This window comes from Ursus arctos, unplaced genomic scaffold (assembly GCF_023065955.2).
Source record: "Ursus arctos isolate Adak ecotype North America unplaced genomic scaffold, UrsArc2.0 scaffold_16, whole genome shotgun sequence".
NCBI lineage: Eukaryota > Metazoa > Chordata > Mammalia > Carnivora > Ursidae > Ursus > Ursus arctos.
This window is the reverse complement of record NW_026622830.1, coordinates 6,332,434-6,350,034: the sequence shown is the minus strand read 5'-3', so window position 1 is coordinate 6,350,034 and position 17,601 is coordinate 6,332,434. Positions and strand designations below refer to the sequence as shown.

Below are 17,601 nucleotides of genomic sequence, written 5' to 3'. Positions count from 1 at the left end.
AGGAATCCTTTTGCAAAGAAGGGACATCTAAGAGGAGTCTGGAAAGATGAGGGGGTCTGACTAGGCACACAGCTGCCGGCTCTCGGATAGAGGGAACAGCCTGTGTGAAGGACTCAGGCCCCCACAAAGGGTGGTGCTCCTGTGGGGCTGATGAGGAAGTGATACCACGAGCCTGGAGATGTAGGCAGGAGCGGAATCTCTCAGGGCCCCGAAGGTTTGGGCAGAGTATGGGCTACGGAGGCGCCGTGGAAAGCTCACAGAGTGGACCATCACATGATCAAAATTGGTATCCCCGAGCTCAGGCACAGGGATCAGTGGCGCAGCTTGCGAACATTCAGCCAAGGTTGGCTGCCCTTGTGAAGGAATATACAGGTGGCCAAGGGGACACTTCGTGGAGTCCCTCCCACCCAGAAGGCAATCGGTGTTTATTAGCTCTAGCTGGGCTCTCTGCTTTTCGGTGTAACCCCATACACTCAGTCCGCCTCCAAGCAGTGAGATTTGTGCCGTTCCTCTCAGGGGAGGGTTGCTGGTTCACCGGGGCTGGGAGAGGAGATACCCACAGGCAAGATTGTCCTTCAGAACACACACGCCTCTAACACTCAGGGCCATGTTTCTTCTTCTTAAAAATGAGTTATTTTCCAAGAATGTGTTTTAAAAAATCTCAAGTTTCCATGACAAAGATTTTTAAGATTTTTTTTAAATTTATTTGAAGAGATAGAGACAGCCAGCGAGAGAGGGAACACAAGCAGGGGGAGTGGGAGAGGGAGAAGCAGGCTCATAGCAGAGGAGCCTGATGTGGGGCTCGATCCCATAACACCGGGATCACGCCCTGAGCCGAAGGCAGACGCTTAACGACTGCGCCACCCAGGCGCCCCCCTCCATGACAAAGATTTTAAAACAAATGCACCATCCGACCAAGAGCTCATGCCAAGGGTCATGGGGTGCGAGGAAATGGGCAGTCTCGTTCAGAGTGGACGGAAGTGTACGTGGGTCAACCATGCCTGAGGGCGATGACGGAAGGGGAGCCCTAAGGATTTCACCCACCTGGACATTTCTCTGTGGAAATAAATAAGGAGAGTTGCAGATATTTAATGATAAAAACGGTCATCTTAGCACTGTTTGTAATAGCTAAAAATTGGAATTAGCTAAAATGTCCCAGAACCAGGAAGGACAAGCATCCTCACCGGCACCATGATTTAAAAGGATACTGAGTGAAGAAAGCTGTTCATAGACATGGAAAAATGTTCATAACCTATTATTAAATGAAAAAAAAAGCAGATTGTAAAACTGTATGTAGCACATGATCCCATGAGGTTTTTAAAATACAACTGAGTCCGGGCAGATATATGAACGAATGTGCACAAGATCCAAGAGGTCACGAACCAAAGGAGTGACAGGGATTGTCAGTGGCAGGCATTTCTGTTTTCTTCTATTTGCTTATCATTATCTTGTACTCTCTCTGTCCTGAAAGTTCCATGTACAGAATACATTCATGATCTCCTAGGACCACAACTGCAGTAGATTTTTTGTGGGATTGTCAGTGTCTGCATGAGGGATCTGACTCTACTTATGCTTCTCAGATATACATGCACCAGTGTGTCTCTAACGCATAGAGACCTCGCTGTGTGTTTAAAATGATACTTTCTAGCAGTTGGACATTCGTTCCATTTTTGTAACAGAAAAACTTTATGCAAAAAATAAATAAAAAGCAACACTTCTTAACAGATGTAATGGAATGGCTGGTCACTTTTGCGTTGTTTTATTTATAAACTGTATGTACTTAGAGCTAATGAGTATAAAAAGTATAATTAAATTTAGTCCAAGAAAGAAAAGAGCAACTGGAAGGATAAATACCAAAGTGGTCTGAAAAGTTACCTCTGAGTGGTGGGATTATGAGTAATTTTCACTTCTTTTTGCTTTTCCGTATTTCCTCATTTTTCTGTGATAAGTGTGCATTGATGTAGTAACAGGGGGTCACGTTAAAACCCACAGAAACAAACTGCCTTCATTTAATTACAGCAAAAAATCCACATAAGAAGGAAGCTTACCTGTTGCTGGCCTGAGACGGGGTGATTTTCCTTTGAGGACCGTGTGGCTCACAGAAAAAGCATGAATCTGAGAATTAGGGAGACCAACTGGATTTTGTTTTGTTTTGTTTTTAAAGATTTTACTTATTTATTTGAGAGAGAGAGAATGGGCACGAGCAGGGGGAGAAGCAGAGGGACAGGGACAAGCAGACTCCCTGCTGAGTGCAGAGCCCGACACAGGGCTCAATCCCAGGACCCCAGGATGATGACCTGAGCTGAAGGCAGATGCTTCACCGCCTGAGCCCCCCGGGGGGCCCCTGACTGCTTTTTGATCCTGGCTGCGTGACCATAGACTCGTCACTAACTCCCCGTCTCTGCTTCATCACTTCCCCATTAATGAACATCAACTGAGCGTGTCTCAGGCGCCTGAATTTGTGTTTGATGTTGGTGACAGAGCAGCAAATAAGTGAGATATGGTCCCAGCAGTCATAGAACTTAGAATCCAATTCAGGAGAAAAATAACAACCCGACAAAGAGCACAATGATCATTAGGACAGTAACAGCCAACCTTTATTGAGCACCTACTAAATGCCAGGCACTGTTCAGTGAGCTTTACGTGCGTAACAGCCCTTTTCATTCTTACCCCTGCGGCAGATATTATCGTTAGTGCCATTTGACAGATGAGGAAACTGAGGCCCAGAGACAGTAGCTAATTTGCTCAAAGGCTCACAGCTAAGAAGTTGCAGAGCCGGGATTTCAATTCAACTCTGTGCGCTGCTGCCGTGTCCCCCGCAGCTCACGGTCATCACAAATGAAAACAGTGCCCCCAGAGCACATTCAGGAGATCGACAAGTTAGCCTGCGCTGAGGACATGACATATCACCAGAGACCCCAAGGGTGGGTAGGAAGAAATCAGGCAAAGAGTAGGGACAAGAGCCTGTGGGGTCAAGGAAATGTATGAATGCCCTCTAGTGTTTCTGAGCCAGTGGCATTGGTGGGGGGTTGTTGGCAACAGCGATAACAATGAATTCTTTCTCCTCCCGCCCCCAGACACTCTTGGCCAGAGCGCTTTATGACAACCACCCGGACTGTTCCTACGAGCTGGCTTTCTGCAGAGGAGACATCTTGACCATTCTGGAACAAAACGTGCCCGAAAGCGAGGGCTGGTGGAAGTGTTTGCTCCATGGGAGGCAAGGTCTGGCCCCTGCCAACCGCCTCCAAATCCTCCCTGAGGCCCCCGCAGACAGGCCCTGCCCCCCTTTCCTGAGAGGCCTGGAAGAAGCTCTCGCCAGCTCCGAGGAGCCCTACCAGGTGCCCACCCTGCTCAAACCCCCAGCTCCAGGCCCCGTGTATGAGCACATGAAGAGCTGGGTGGAGGGGCCTCCACACACCACCGCCCAAGTCTACGAATTTCCTAACCCACCTGCCGGCGCCAGAATCGTCTGTGAAAAGACTCTCAGCTTTCCAAAACAGGTATGCAGCCTTCCAAATAAAACAGGTGGTTCAAGGGGTATGTAACACCCAGGGGCTGACCTCGCCCTTGAGTTCTCGGTGTCCATCAGGAGGATGAATGTGCAAAGTGGGAACCTGGTCCTCTTTGATTGGGTGATGATGGGGGAGCTTGTATTTGGCCCCCAGTTCAGTTGTCACTAATATTCTTGGCCCGCCAGTGATTCCCCTCCCCCACCCACTCTCCAAGACATCCACGCTTTGGCAGGAAAATGTTTAGTGGAACTGTTCATGAAAGTATTAAGGACTTTTGCCGTGACCTTTCTGGACACTCGGGCTTCTAGTGATGGGTTCAAAGGCAAGAAATTCCCCAACAAATTTAACACCTATAGTCTCTTCAAGTGAGAAACTTTACTTCCAGAATTGCTACAGAAATACCCAAGGAGGCAAGCATACATCTGGGTGAGGAGACCATGGTCATAATAGCATTTTTTGTTATAAAGAAAAATCGAAGATGCCTACATGTTTGTTAATGAGGGGATTGGCTACATAAATGTTTGTTATCCCTACAACATACTGGCACTTGCCAAAAAAAGATGAAGTCGTTCTAGGAGGCACGTATAAGAGAGAAAAAATAACCATTTAAACAAAACCAAACAAGCAAACACAAAACAACAAAACAAAACAAAGAAAATGCAACCACCTACAGGGGCTCCCTTAGGACGTGGCGTTGGTCACTCTAAGGTTCCCGGTGCCTGCGTCTATGGCTGGCCTGGGGCGGGTGTGCAGTCGATGAGCAGAGAGGTCAGGAAGTTTGTTTGTGTGTTATCTACAGTACGTATGACATCTGCAATTTTCAAAAGTAGCTTTTTAAAAAAACAGAGGAAAAGAAGCACTAGGTAAATGCAGAATGAAAACTTTTTTTTTTTTTTTAAAGAAATGGAGAGGAGGGGCACCTGGGTGGCTCAGTCGTTAAGCGTCTGCCTTCGGCTCAGGGATTGATCCCAGGATTCTGGGATCGAGTCACATCGGGCTCCCTGCTCTGCTGGGAGCCTGCTTCTTCCTCTCCCACTCCCCCTGCTTGTGTTCCCTCTCTCGCTGGCTGTCTCTCTCTCTGTCAAATAAATAAATAAAATCTTTAAAAAAAAGAAAAAAGAAAAAAAAAGAAATGGAGAGGAATTTAAAGAAGAAAGGAGAAAAATAATGTACTGTTTTCCCCAGGCCCAGGCCTCGATGAGTGATAAGCACGCAGAACAGACTTGCGTGGTCTTCAGCCATGGTGGGCATTTCCTGCACGCTTTGCTTTCAGCTCAAAGGACACATCCCACCTGGCCCGAGCTCCGGGCAGGGGTCCTGGCAAGGTCTGTGTCCAGGAAGGCCACTCCCCCCCACCCACATACGTGCTGGGGACCCTGGGAAGGTCCTGCTAACCACGCAGGCCTTCCCCCACACCATTTCCAACCATGGAAAGGTGTTGATTTCTTAAAATATTTTGAATACTTCAGATTTGCTAAGGCCCTGGGCTGCCAGGTGGAGAACAGCTGCCATTCCGAGGCACGGGCTACAAACCCCACAAAGAAGCTGGTCGAGCCTTCCGCAGCAGCCCACGAGGGGGGCCCTGGAACAGCTGGCCCACGTCGAGGCCCGGCATGCTCAGCTGGCTGAGCAGCTGACTCAGAGCGGGGCCTTGGTGGTGGTTCCTCCACGAACAAGTGGCCTCTGCTGAAGTTAATTTGGGTTTCCCCTTCTCCCTAAAAGGCAGCTGCGTGCCATGTCTGCTGTTCACTGGGTGTCCCCGGCACCCGAGCCCAGGCAGGCTCCTACCTGCTGATAGCTGTAGCTACCTACAGCTGATACACCTTAACGTTTGTTAAATGAATGAAGTGACCGTGGAGCCCAGCTTCTAGACCGGCATCATATACGGAGAAAGTTGAGTTTACTCTCTAAACCTAACTCAGCAAAGGGTCAGGGCATTGGCTGGGAGATTTGCCCTTGACATGAAGCGTGTCTGTGAGGGGAGCCCTCCCCTGTGTAAGGCCGTGGCCATGGACAGAAACCACAGCCGCCAATGGGGAATTCAGAAACCAGGGGAGCTTGGCCACTTTGGAGGCTCCTTGAGGTGGGCCCAGTAAAACACCTGGGGAACTTTCCTGCCTTTTTCTCCTGCTTGCGTTTCCTGCGTGGCTGCCCCATCTACATTTTGCTCCGTCTTCCCCCACTTTTTGTTTGTATCGCCTTCTCTGCTCTTGGGGGGGGGTCTCTTAGAGCAAGAGATGCCACATGTGGCCTGGAAATCAGCAGTGCCAGGTCACCAGGCTTCCGGGGCAGCCACGGCCATGCTGGGAGATGGACACATCCCAACACCACTCTGTACCTCTCTGTCTTGCCCTGTCATTTCTAAGCGCTCCTTGAATTTGTGCCTTCTGGTAATTCTAAGTAATTCCACCTCTGGTTCTACCACAAGGAGGAAGGAGCTAGAAGAACTGGATGAAACCCAGTTCAGGAACTTCTGATGGGCGGAAGAGGCAGACCTCTCCGTCCTGCTTGTGTAGTCAGGGGGGTTAGCCCTGGCTCTGCAGTGGGCAGAAGCGCTCGCTAGAACCAGGCAAATCCAGACACTAGCTTTGCGCTGTTTTTCCAACGGGCAGTTCACAGACGTGGAACCGGCCCAGGTGACCCAGTGCACAGACTCCCCTTAGCTCTGCATTGACGATCACTAGATCAAGGCTCGGTGGGTCTGGAGAACGACTCATCATGTTATGAACGAGGGAGCTAATTCCTAGGGAGATGAAGGGGCCCATCCAAGGTCACAGGAGGATGAATACCAGGGACCAAAGCTTCCCTGTGCCCGTGCGTGGCTGCCGAGGCCCCTAGACCGTGCATGTCCTTGCCCCTCGTTGCCCTGACTCTGTGACTGTCGCTATCTGTTCTTTGCAATTAGCTTTTTACTGAAACGTAACCTACAGGTCCTAAGGGGACAGCTTAGTCATTAGTACCCAGATCAAGAAACAGAACAAAACCAGCACCCGGAAGCCCCCTCACGCATTCTCCTGGTCACTTCCTCCAGGGTAACCAATATCCTGAGCCTTGTTTCACTTTTTATTCCAACTTCCCTAATATAATATGCTGGCCTGACTTTTTTTTTTTTTTAATCACCATACAAAGAACATATTTGATGTTGGTTTGCCTTCAGAAAGGGGAATCTTTCTTATTTCAAGTGAAAAGGGTCCAACTTCCTAGTGGAATTATTCTCGGACCCACTAGTTCCTGAACTGGCGTTTCCTTCTGTCCCCCTAAACCTTTCGAAACCGTGGTTCTCAAACATGTTCCTTAATTGATTGCCACCTTGAACCTCTGTGTTCCAAGAAACACTGGGAATTTCTGAACCAGCTTCCTCCACCTGAAATTCCACACACAGGAAACCCCCTCTTCTCTGTGGGTGGTCTACCCACAATGTCAGCTACATCAAGACAAGGGGCTTGGGGTCCTAGGGGGTAAGAGGCAATGGGAGTGCATTTGGCAAAGCTCTGTGGTAGGGGAGAGCTTGGGGTGTCAGAATAAGCCAGAGGTGGAGGTGATGGCCCATGACCCTTCGTAGAGGGCTCAACCTCAGCCTGACTGCAAAGCAGGCTGCTGTCTCCTTGGGTTGGGGTAGATGGGCAATGTCCCAGCTGATACATCATGTCACAGGCTCTGTGCTGGGGATGGAAAGTGAGCCCGCTTCTCCGACAAGAGTGGGATGTTTCCTTCTCACTGAGAGAACTTCAGACTGCAGTGCTCCCAAGAGCCTAGGATTTTAGAGAACCAGGTTTCTCTGTGAGTACGGAAGCAGTCATCATTCGGAGGGAGGTTATTTGGACGCTTGACAGCTGACCGTGTCCTGGGGAGGGATGTCTGTCCCATTTGCTTTGCAGCTGCTTTATCTGCATCTGTTACTCCAGACTGATCAGTGGTGGGACCCACTGGGCCCCGACCGCTGCCTCAAGCTGTAGACTTTCTTTCACCCAAAACAGCAAATAAATAAGTAGATACCCGCATTTCCTTCATGCCACGCCGGGGCGCCCTCATGAACAAAGGGACTCTGATCTAGCCCCCACCTGGACTGCCCTCCCCGTCTGCACGTATTCAGGTCCTTACCATCCACGCGGTCCAATTCAGAAAGCCCTTTCCAGTGACAGGGTCCTGGGGACCCAGTGGGAAATGCAGTCTCCCTCTGCCAAGCTCTCTGGACTTGACCCTTTCCTCTCCTCAAGGCCCTGTCTTGCTTTCCAGCCTGCGTCCTGGCTGGGTCCACACCTTATTTCCCCCTTTAGACCTTGACCTTGGCAGACAGCATCCACTCCCCTATAAAATCACCCATTCCTGGGCCCCTCCTGGAGGCGTTCTCGTTCGAGAGGTCTGATGTGGAGCCGGGCAACTGTATCATTTTTAAGTTCGCCAGGTGGTTGATTCCCTGGCCAGGTCTGGAAGCTGCGGCCCAGGAGCAGCCAGCATGGTACCCAGTGTAGACTGGACATTCATGAGTACTGGAGGATTCACTGGAATCCAGTTATAGGCACAGTCTCCGAGCCTGAGGGCCACGCTCGGTCTGGTCACCTCCTGCCGCCCCATTGACCCTCGTCCCCAGCAACACGTCCTGAGGCAGGCCCCTGCCCCTCCCCACCCCCTTGAGTCCCTTCACTTTACACTCTTTGAGCCTCTCCTGTCCAGCTCACTGCTGTATCCCCAGCATCAACAGATGAACATGGTAACACCCCCAGATTTGAATCACATCCCCGGATCCCTCGAGAACGTCAGAATTACCTGGCAAGCTTACTGATAACTGCAGATTCCCAGGCTCCAGGGCAGGACTCAGAGACCCCAGTACAACTGACATGGGGCCTGGGAATCAGCATTCTAGCCTGTTCCCCACGGGAGGCAGACTGCCCACCACCACGGGGCCTCCCCTCCCACATCCAGGGTCCGAGGTCTGAGAGAAGGGCCACGGGTCAGGGGTGCAGGGACATGGCCTCTGTGCTGTTGGGGCTGCCTTTGTTGTATGAGGGTAACTTGGAACATGATCTGTGGACTCTGCAGTGACGTCTCCTTCCCTTGGCTCTTCTCTGTCTCCCCAAGGCCCTCTTCACGATTCCCAGACCTGCTCAGACCTCGTTGCCAACGCTGCCTTCCCAGGTGTACGATGTACCGGCCCAGAGCCGGGGCCCCCCAGTCCTGAAGGTGAGCGTCGGCCCTGGCCCTACCCCACTGGGGGGTTCCCCGTGCCAGGCAGATTGCTTTTCTGCATTCCCGCAAGTGCCTCCCCGCCTCTCCTCTCCCTGCCCCTGTTTCTGAACATCTCTGACCGGCAGGCGGTATGTTCCCAGGCCGCTCCTCCCTGGGCTGGGCAGGCCGGTCATCTTCAGCCTCCTGAGAGGCCCTCACCCCCTCCCACACTTTCCGGCCTGGCTCTTGCTCTAGCTCACGTGGGGTCCGCGTCTGGCCCGTGGGTGAGCACACTCGCTCCCTTCGCCAGGACAGACGCCAGGAGCCCAGGCTGCGCTGGCATGGCACAAGCAGAACGAGGCGGGCTTGGGCGTAAAAGTCTTGAATAAAGATCCACGTGCATGGGGGCGCCTGGGTAGTGGGGGCGCCTGGGTAGCGCAGTCGTTAAAGCGTCTGCCTTCGGCTCAGGGCGTGATCCTGGCGATCCGGGATCGAGTCCCACATCGGGCTCCTCCGCTGGGAGCCTGCTTCTTCCTCTCCCACTCCCCCTGCTTGTGTTCCCTCTCTCGCTGGCTGTCTCTCTGTCACATAAATAAATAAAATCTTTAAAAAAAAAAAAAAAAAGATCCACGTGCAGGACTCACCTCACCCACCTCACCCTCACCCCGGCCCCCTCGACCCTGTCTTTATTGAAAATGGTGATATTTTTGTTCATCATGAATTTTTCACATTAATTATGGAGTTTTTTAAATGTTGCATCCCATTATTATTTACCTTGATGACTGAGGATTTGGGGGCCCCCTCAATGGTTATGGCCAAGCAGCTGGTTCACTTTCTTCACCCCGGTCCCCACCCGAGAACAGACCATCCCCAACACAGCCATCAGATTCTCACTCTTAGCTTTTCCCAAGCCAGAGTGACACCTCCCACCCCCTCCGTGCACTACGACCCCATGCCCAGGTGGCGCAATTTGTCACCGAAGGTCCTGTCGGAGCACTTTCCACTCTGCTTGAGGGGAACAAAATGCACCCCACCTTTCCCCAGTGAGGAGGAGTCAGTAGGAAACCCACAGTTCAGCTCTCTCCAAAGAAACCCCCCTTTCCAGAGTCTACTTTTTTCTTTCTTTGCAGAACCTGGTTCGGTGCTCTCTCCCCTTGCTTTGGAACACGTACCTATTTTTCACATCCTGATATATGTGTTTTCTAATTGCTGCACCCCCGAAAATGCATATCATCTGTTCAGGCACCATGCCTTTTGCTCCTTACTGGGTGTATATACGTCATTTGACTTAGCGTCTTGGTGGTTAGTAGGCGCTCAGTGAATATTTGCAGGATGAACACGTGAATTACAAGCACCGAAAAATTTCTGCTGAGAAATACAAACAAGAAAGACAGAAGCACTATTAAGTCCCAATGTCATGTATTCCTTAGTCAATCCGAAGGCTAACTTGCAGATGCAAATGAGCCACTGTTTTTAACTCAGGCAAGTTCATTCTCTCTATAGCTTGTCCCCAGCTTTGGTCAAGAAAGCATTTTATTTTATTTTATTTTTATTTTTAAAGATTTCATTTATTTATCAGAGAGAGAGAGAACACAAGCAGGGGGAGAGGCAGCAGGCAGAGGGAGAAGCAGGCTCCCTGCTGAATAAGGAGCCTGATGCAGGACTCAATCCCAGGGCACTGGGATCATGACCTGAGCCGAAGGCAGACACTTAACCAACTGAGCCACCCAGGCGTCCCAAGAAGGCATCTTTTAAAACACAAAGTTCGGGGCGCCTGGGTGGCTCAGTCGTTAAACGTCTGCCTTCGGCTCAGGGCGTGATCCCGGAGTTCTGGGATCGAGCCCCATATCGGGCTCCTCTGCTGGGAGCCTGCTTCTTCCTCTCCCACTCCCCCTGCTTGTGTTCCCTCTCTCGCTGGCTGTGTCTCTCTCTGTCAAATAAATAAATAAAATCTTTAAAAAAATAAATAAATAAAATAAAATAAAATAAAACACAAAGTTCATGTTGAAAACATAACCACGTAAACTTCCACCGTGCGGGCATCGTGACCAAAAGCCCTAAAGTCTTTGGTGATTTCTATTTTGATTTGGGAAAAGAAACAAAAACAAGAAACACTGGCGTGGGCAGAGTTTGTGATGTGTCCCTCAGGAAGGGAAAATCCAAGTTCTCCTTTTCTGTCTTTCCCCAGGAGCCAGAGAAGCAGCAGTTATACGACATACCCCCCAGCCCCCAAAAGGCAGGACTTGGCCCCTTGGCCAGCCAACCGCATGTAAGTATGACGAGACGCAGAGATTCGATGCTGGGAAAACGTGAGCGTGCTCTGGGCTGTTTTATCGGCTTGGTCAAAATTGGGAATGCGAATGCCTCGCAGAAGAGCTTATTTCATTTGAAACCCCTGATGGCAGTGGTGTTCAGGAACAGGGTGAGCAATGTGGTTTGGGCAGGGCCTCCACCTTCTCCGTGCCTCAGTTTCTCATGACAGACTAATTGTGAGGATTGAGCTAATCCCCGCAGAGGACCTAGTACAGGTATAGTGCTTGGCACAGAGCAAAAGCTCAGTAGATCTTGGGTAAATGCTCCCTCTTCTTCCATACCTCAGAGGGACGTTGCGTTAAGGGAGATTTTTATTTGTTTATAGGGGACGTGCCTTAATGTGAACATCTGGAATCCACGTTTGTTGTCGAATTGTCACGCATTTACAATACATGTACCGATGCCCAAAGTTACTGGGGAAGGCCTTACAAAGAGACGGCGTCTCCGCAGTGTCGTGAGGGATGCTCAGGAGTTCGTTAGAGGGAAAGGAGAGGGTCGAGAGGGCACATAGAACAGAAGGACTGGTTTGGGCAGAATGAACTATAGAGGGCTAAGGGAGCACTCCGAGTTCAGGGAAAGGTGAACCTCCGGGGTGACCGGACTCACAAGGAGGCTGGTAGCCGCCATGGTGGGGAGGCTTAAAAGGGGGTACAACCTTGAGTGATCATGGCAATGGGGAGCCACTGAAGATGCTTGAGGAGGGGAGTGACAATCAGATTTGTAAGAAGCACAGTACCCGGCACTTAGTAGGTCCTCAGTATAATGCACCCTTGTCAAATGAGTTGCTCAAACCCTCTTTTTACGGCTACTGACCTGGGCATTTTTGTGTGGTTCTTCACAGGGGCAGAGTGTTCCCCTGATGTCCGCGATCGCCGTGAGGCGAGGCGGCTACAACACGTTACCGAGCCCCCAGAAATCAGAATGGATTTATGACACGCCGGTGTCTGCAGAAAGGGCCGATAGCAGAAATGCATCTCTGAGCAGCTTTGTGGAAGCATCAGAACCCCACTTTCCCCCCAGGTGTATGTCCAGCTTCCAGAACCCTCCGAACAGCAGAGCAAGGTCCCTCTACCCACACCTGCATAAAAATGTGCCCATGCAGAAAAAACTCAGCCTTCCAGAAATTCCTTCTTATAGATCCCTGGCGCCCAGGGACACTGTTCCCTTGGATGAGGGTGCTGGCTACAAGGTGCCTTCGAGCTTTCTGATCTCCCGGGTGGAACAGCAGGACACCAAGCCAAACATTTATGACATCCCTAAATCGATGCCGAGCGGCCCTCAGGCCCTGAATGAGCCGGGGAGAGTGGACGGGGCTCCCGAGAACCCCCTGGACCGCAGCTCCTCCTGCTTCCCCGGCCTGGCCCCCTCGCTGTCTCCGGAACCGGACAGGTTATCCATTTCCAGCTCTGACAGCAGGGCCAGCGTTGTCTCCTCGTGCTCCTCCACGTCCACCGACTCGTCGTCTAGCTCCTGCTCGGAGGAGTCAGGAAAGGAGCTCTCCCTGGACCCGGACTTGGCCCGACAGATGGTGGCGGCTCTGCAGCACGAGGTGGCCAGCTCTGTCGCCAGCTTGATGCTCTTTGTCAGCAGGAAGTGGAGGTTCAGAGAGTATCTGGAGGCCAACCTCAGTGCCATCCGCAAGGCCACCGACCACGTGGAAGAATCTTTGAGAGCATTCCTGGATTTTGCCCGCGGGATCCGTGGGACTGCCTGTAACCTCAGCGACACTAACCTTCAGGCCAGAATTAGGGACCAGCTGCAGACCATCTCCAACTCCTACCAGATCCTGCTTGGAACAAAGGAAAGCCTGGATAGCTGCAATTGGTCCTTGGAAGTCCTTGTGACCGACAAAGTCGAAAACAGTCCAGATGACCTCGAGAAATTTGTCATGGTGGCGCGGATGGTTCCAGAAGACATCAAGAGGTTTGCCTCCATTGTCATTGCCAATGGGAAGCTCCTTTTCAAGCAGAACTGCGAAAAGGAAGATACCTTACAAATGACCCCCAATGCACAACTGGAGCTTGAGAAACGCATCCAGCTCCCTCAAAGGGAGATTGAATCATACCAAAGAAGTGCTCCTTTTAGTAAACAAAAGGAAAGTGAACACTCCCCTGAGCTACTGAAGAAAAACGGGACAATTATCCGTGAACCGGTGAGTTCAGAGGTATAATAGAAAGAGGCTTTCAGATTTTATCTGGAGTGGTTGCCCGTCAGTCAGATGCCAACAACATTTCACTAATTGTTGGATAGTTCAATAATTAGATATTGAAAGATAGTAATCAATAATTTTTGAAATTTGGTTTCATTTGAAATTTGGTTCCATTTTTTAAAAAATAAAATACATTAAAGTAATGTTCTAGATGAAATCTTATTAAGAAGTAAGATAAACACTTTAATATTAAGGCACGTGGGATGTCTTCTGGAAACTTGGTGTCTTGGGGTTTATCTCTAGTACTAGAGTTAGGAAGGACTTTGAAAATCTTTTGAAATCTGTTCCTTGAGCACCTTTCTTTAATCTCACCACCGAGTTTCCTTGCCTTTTTGAAAGTTGTTGATTTAGTCATTGTCTTTGCGTTTCTTAGAAACAGAAGAGGAAGTGTAAACACTTCCAAATTGTGCATGGTCTTAGCAGCCTCCAGACTGCAGTTACTGTTAGAAGCTCTTTGCTGCATGAGTTCAGACACTGCAGAAAGAGAATGGTTCAAGGATTACAAGTCAAGAGACATGGCACGTAACCTGGGGACAACATGACTTGGTCCTTTTAGCCCCAGTCTTGTGTGATATTCTGTTTAAAAAAAGCCTCTGGTTGGTGTAACAGCTTTCACACATTCTAGAGAAGCTAGAAACTTGGGTATTTTTCATTCCCTAATTTAAAAATATAGATATAGATGTAAAAGGTATTATTTATATATATATATATATATATATATATATATATATATATATATATATATATACACACACAATTTTTTAAAAACTCATGTGTCCTTACATCAAGCCATGTTGGTAGGCAAAATTCAGCCCTTGGTCTTGCAAAGTCTCCTTTGTTGAAAAAGGCATCAGCCCTCTGAAACTAATAATATACTACATGTTAATTAACTGATTTTGAATTTAAAAAAAGACATCTGGAGGCAGAATGATTGACAAAAATATAAAGAGAAATGCTCAAGTTTTAAAGTGGACTTGAATACCTCTGTAGAGTGTAAAAACCACACTCAAGTTGGTAATTGGAAGGGATTTTATTTTTCAGAAGTTGCCTAACCTAGAAGAGACAGAAAAACCCATCTTGGAAGGAAAGTTGGATGAAAACAAAAACTTCGAAGGACAGGTGAGTGAGAGTGCTGGCTCCCCCGTACTTCTGACTCACACGCTTTATCCCTCGAGATGTCTCCTGCTATGAACAAGTCGGCACGCCAGCCATGACCCCCTTGGGAGTAGATATTTTTGTGACAGTTTTTCCCGTTTGCTGTAGAAGGAGCCCTGAATAAGTCCAGTGAAACCCAGTATGCGGAGCATGATTCTTGAACCATTAGTGACAGAGTTCTCGGTGGTCTGCAGGGTTATCACGGGTGGGACTGACATGGCCTTTGAAAGCACAGACTCACATTTCCTTTGTCATCCTCTTTTAATGCTTCTGATTAAAAGAGACAACCCGTTTTGGTTTGGAACTTGTGTATCATCAACACCTCTTTGACCCTTGATGGTCTTCCTTCCTTTTTTTTTTTTTTTTTTTTTAGTCAAAGATGCTATCATTGGGCTTATTGTTATTGGTTACCTGCTACTCGTGGCAAATGACAATGATTTTCCAGTTACCAATTTGAAGAGTTTCCATTAAACTAATATAAGTAAAACCAGTGGATTCATTTAAAGACAAAGATGAAGCAAGTCAGGTTAAGAGGGAGGCAAAAAGGGCATCACTTATGAAGGTCGTCTGAGTACCTGAAACCTGGAGATCAGCGAACCAGATCAACTCCCAGGCTGGGGAGGTGTGGGGTGGAGGAGGGAAGGACAGAGATGTCTCATGACATGGGCAAGATTATTCGTCTCCTCGGGGGCAACTGAGATGAGAACCCTGGGCTGCAAGACCTAGCAAAGAGAGCCAGCATGGTCGGATCCTCGGGAGGGCTCTCCTCTGTCTTCTCCTTGTGTCCGCTCATGGCAGAGAGCAGAGAAGGGAAGTGAGCTCTGACAAGGGCACTAATCCCACCACGGGGCCCCACCCAAAGGACTTCATCCAACTCCAGGTGCCTCCCTGAAGGCTCACCTGCTACCTTCGCGTAAGGGGGTGGAGTTTCAACATATGAGGGGGGGAGGTACAAAAATCAGACCCTAACACCGGCTGAGTGCTTCCAGGCTGTGAGTTTAGAGATCACAGGTGGATGAGAGAGCGAGCAGTTTCGTGAAAAAAATAAGACATTCAGACTTAGCTGACTCAGCGTAGAGGTCTGGCTCTTCAATTTTGCTAAATGAATGACCATGGGCAGCCCCCTTACTTCAGAGAGCACCAGTCTCCCCACCTGTCCTAACGAAGGGGCTTTGGATGATTACCCAGAGTGGTTGCCGCTAAGTTCGATGGTGAGAACGTTTTAACAGTGCTTAGGCTTCGGGAAGACATTGGTTCCACATCCCAGAAAATACAGCTCATGGAAGTAAAATTCTAGATGAAATCTTATGAGCAAGTTGGAGAAATATCATAATATTAAGGCAGATAAGTCAGCACATTCAGATTTCTTCTAGAAATTTTGGGGGCTCAGGTTTACTGCCGATATTGGAATTAGAAAGAATTTTTTTAAATCCTTTAAAATCTGTTCTTTCAGTAAATTTAAAAAATCTCATGATTAAGTTTTCTTTTATTTTTTTGAAGTTACAGATTTAGTCATTGTCATTGTGCTTCTTGGAATGGGCTGCTAATGGTTTGTTGAGAATATTGAATAAGAGTTTATATATTTAACATGTAAGATTATATAGACAACACAATATATCAGATTGTATATATAAATACTATAATTTATATGTAACAGTGCTTTGAAAACATTAATTTGTTAGGCAGATGCTGCACTGTGGGCTTCTCAAACAAAACTGTATTTTTTCTTATAAAAAGTCTAGAAAATTGAACAAAATAGGAAACAGGAGACAACCACAGCCTGGTGATGACATTTGTCTCTTCACAATTGTTCTCTTCCCTTTTCCAGAATCCTAGCTCCCTCATCCCGCAGCCTTTGAGTCAGCAGAATCCCGAGAAGAGATTCCACCTGTCTGAACACTGCCGGCTCTATTTTGGGGCACTCTTCAAAGCCATCGGCGTATTTAACAGCAGTCTCAGCAACAGCCAGCCCCCCGAGATCTTCATCACGCAGAGCAAGCTGGTCATCATGGTGGGGCAGAAGCTGGTGGACACGCTGTGCAAGGAGACCCAGGAGAGGGACGTGCGCAACGAGATTCTCTGTGGCAGCAGTCACCTTTGCAGCCTGCTCAAGAACCTCGCTTTGGCCACCAAGCACGCTGTGCTCAAATACCCCAGCCCTGCGGCCCTGGGGCACCTCCAGACAGAGGCCCAGAAGCTGGAGCAACACACTCGGCAATTCAGAGGGACGTTGGAATGAGCCTCCTTCACCCTCTTTCTTCCTGTTCACCTCTTATCTTCAGCTTCCCAGCCCCAAGCTGTGCAACTCTGTCCTACGGGCAAGGCCTGCCTGGGGATGCACTGATGGGCAGAAGCTGGTATTACCAAGTGACTAAACAACCCCAGGACATTGACTTATCCCACAGAGGGCCAAGTATTAAGTAAGAGCCTTGCTAAGTTTTTAGCTTAGCATGTGGGGTCAGTGTATGAAGTGATGTTGTAGAAATCAATTTTATACTGGTTGAATGTATGCCTGCCTTAAATTCATTCATTCAATACTTATTTAGTGGGCATCAACTATATGTCAGATTCTAGGTGCTGGGCATATAGCACTGAATCAGACAGAGGCCTTGCCCTCAGGGAGCTTACAATCTAGTGGGGAAATAGACGATAAGTGATGAAGAATTACATACACAATATGTCAGGTGCTAGGGAGACAGTAAAGAAGGAGAGACTTATTTTCAAATGATGAATTTCTGTTGCATCCGTTAGCAAATGTGATAAGTTTTTCATTTTGGACTGGAATTAATTCTGTAAGATTTGGTACAAATTCTGTATCTCCATCTTATACAACATATATATATATATATATATATATATATGTAACATATGTGTGTATATATACACATATAGATATACACACGTATGTTATATATATATATATATATAGTATATATATATATATATATATACTATTTTATCTTAACCAAGTTAAAGATGCATGTTATATTTACAACATAACATGTTCTGTTGGGTTCCCTATTAATTTATTTTGTATATAGTAGTCTATGTTGATAAATTCAGTATGTTTACTCAGAAAAGGCTTGTTAACTTCAACAGTCTCAAAACTGTTACCATTTGTAATGTTATGTAAATATAATCATGAATTGAAGCATTCTTTGTAGCAATCCTTTCTTTGGGAGAGCTGGTGATCCAGGTCACCCAGGTTCTGGTACCAAAGCAAAGCCACCAATGTTTACTTTTCTT

General features: G+C 48.3%; 1 protein-coding gene across 1 annotated transcript in view; it reads left to right on the top strand.

Annotated features, from left to right (window-relative positions):
* The window catches only part of CASS4 (Cas scaffold protein family member 4), a 32,527-nt gene extending 15,348 nt beyond the window's left edge, over nucleotides 1-17,179 (top strand). Inside the window, exons 2-7 of the mRNA XM_026503779.4 lie at nucleotides 3,078-3,500; nucleotides 8,592-8,693; nucleotides 10,867-10,947; nucleotides 11,833-13,143; nucleotides 14,242-14,319; nucleotides 16,184-17,179. Coding sequence (XP_026359564.3) covers nucleotides 3,078-3,500; nucleotides 8,592-8,693; nucleotides 10,867-10,947; nucleotides 11,833-13,143; nucleotides 14,242-14,319; nucleotides 16,184-16,594 — 2,406 coding nt within the window. The 3' untranslated portion in view covers nucleotides 16,595-17,179. The remainder of the gene's footprint in view (nucleotides 1-3,077; nucleotides 3,501-8,591; nucleotides 8,694-10,866; nucleotides 10,948-11,832; nucleotides 13,144-14,241; nucleotides 14,320-16,183) is intronic.
* The last annotated feature ends 422 nt before the right edge of the window (nucleotides 17,180-17,601 follow it).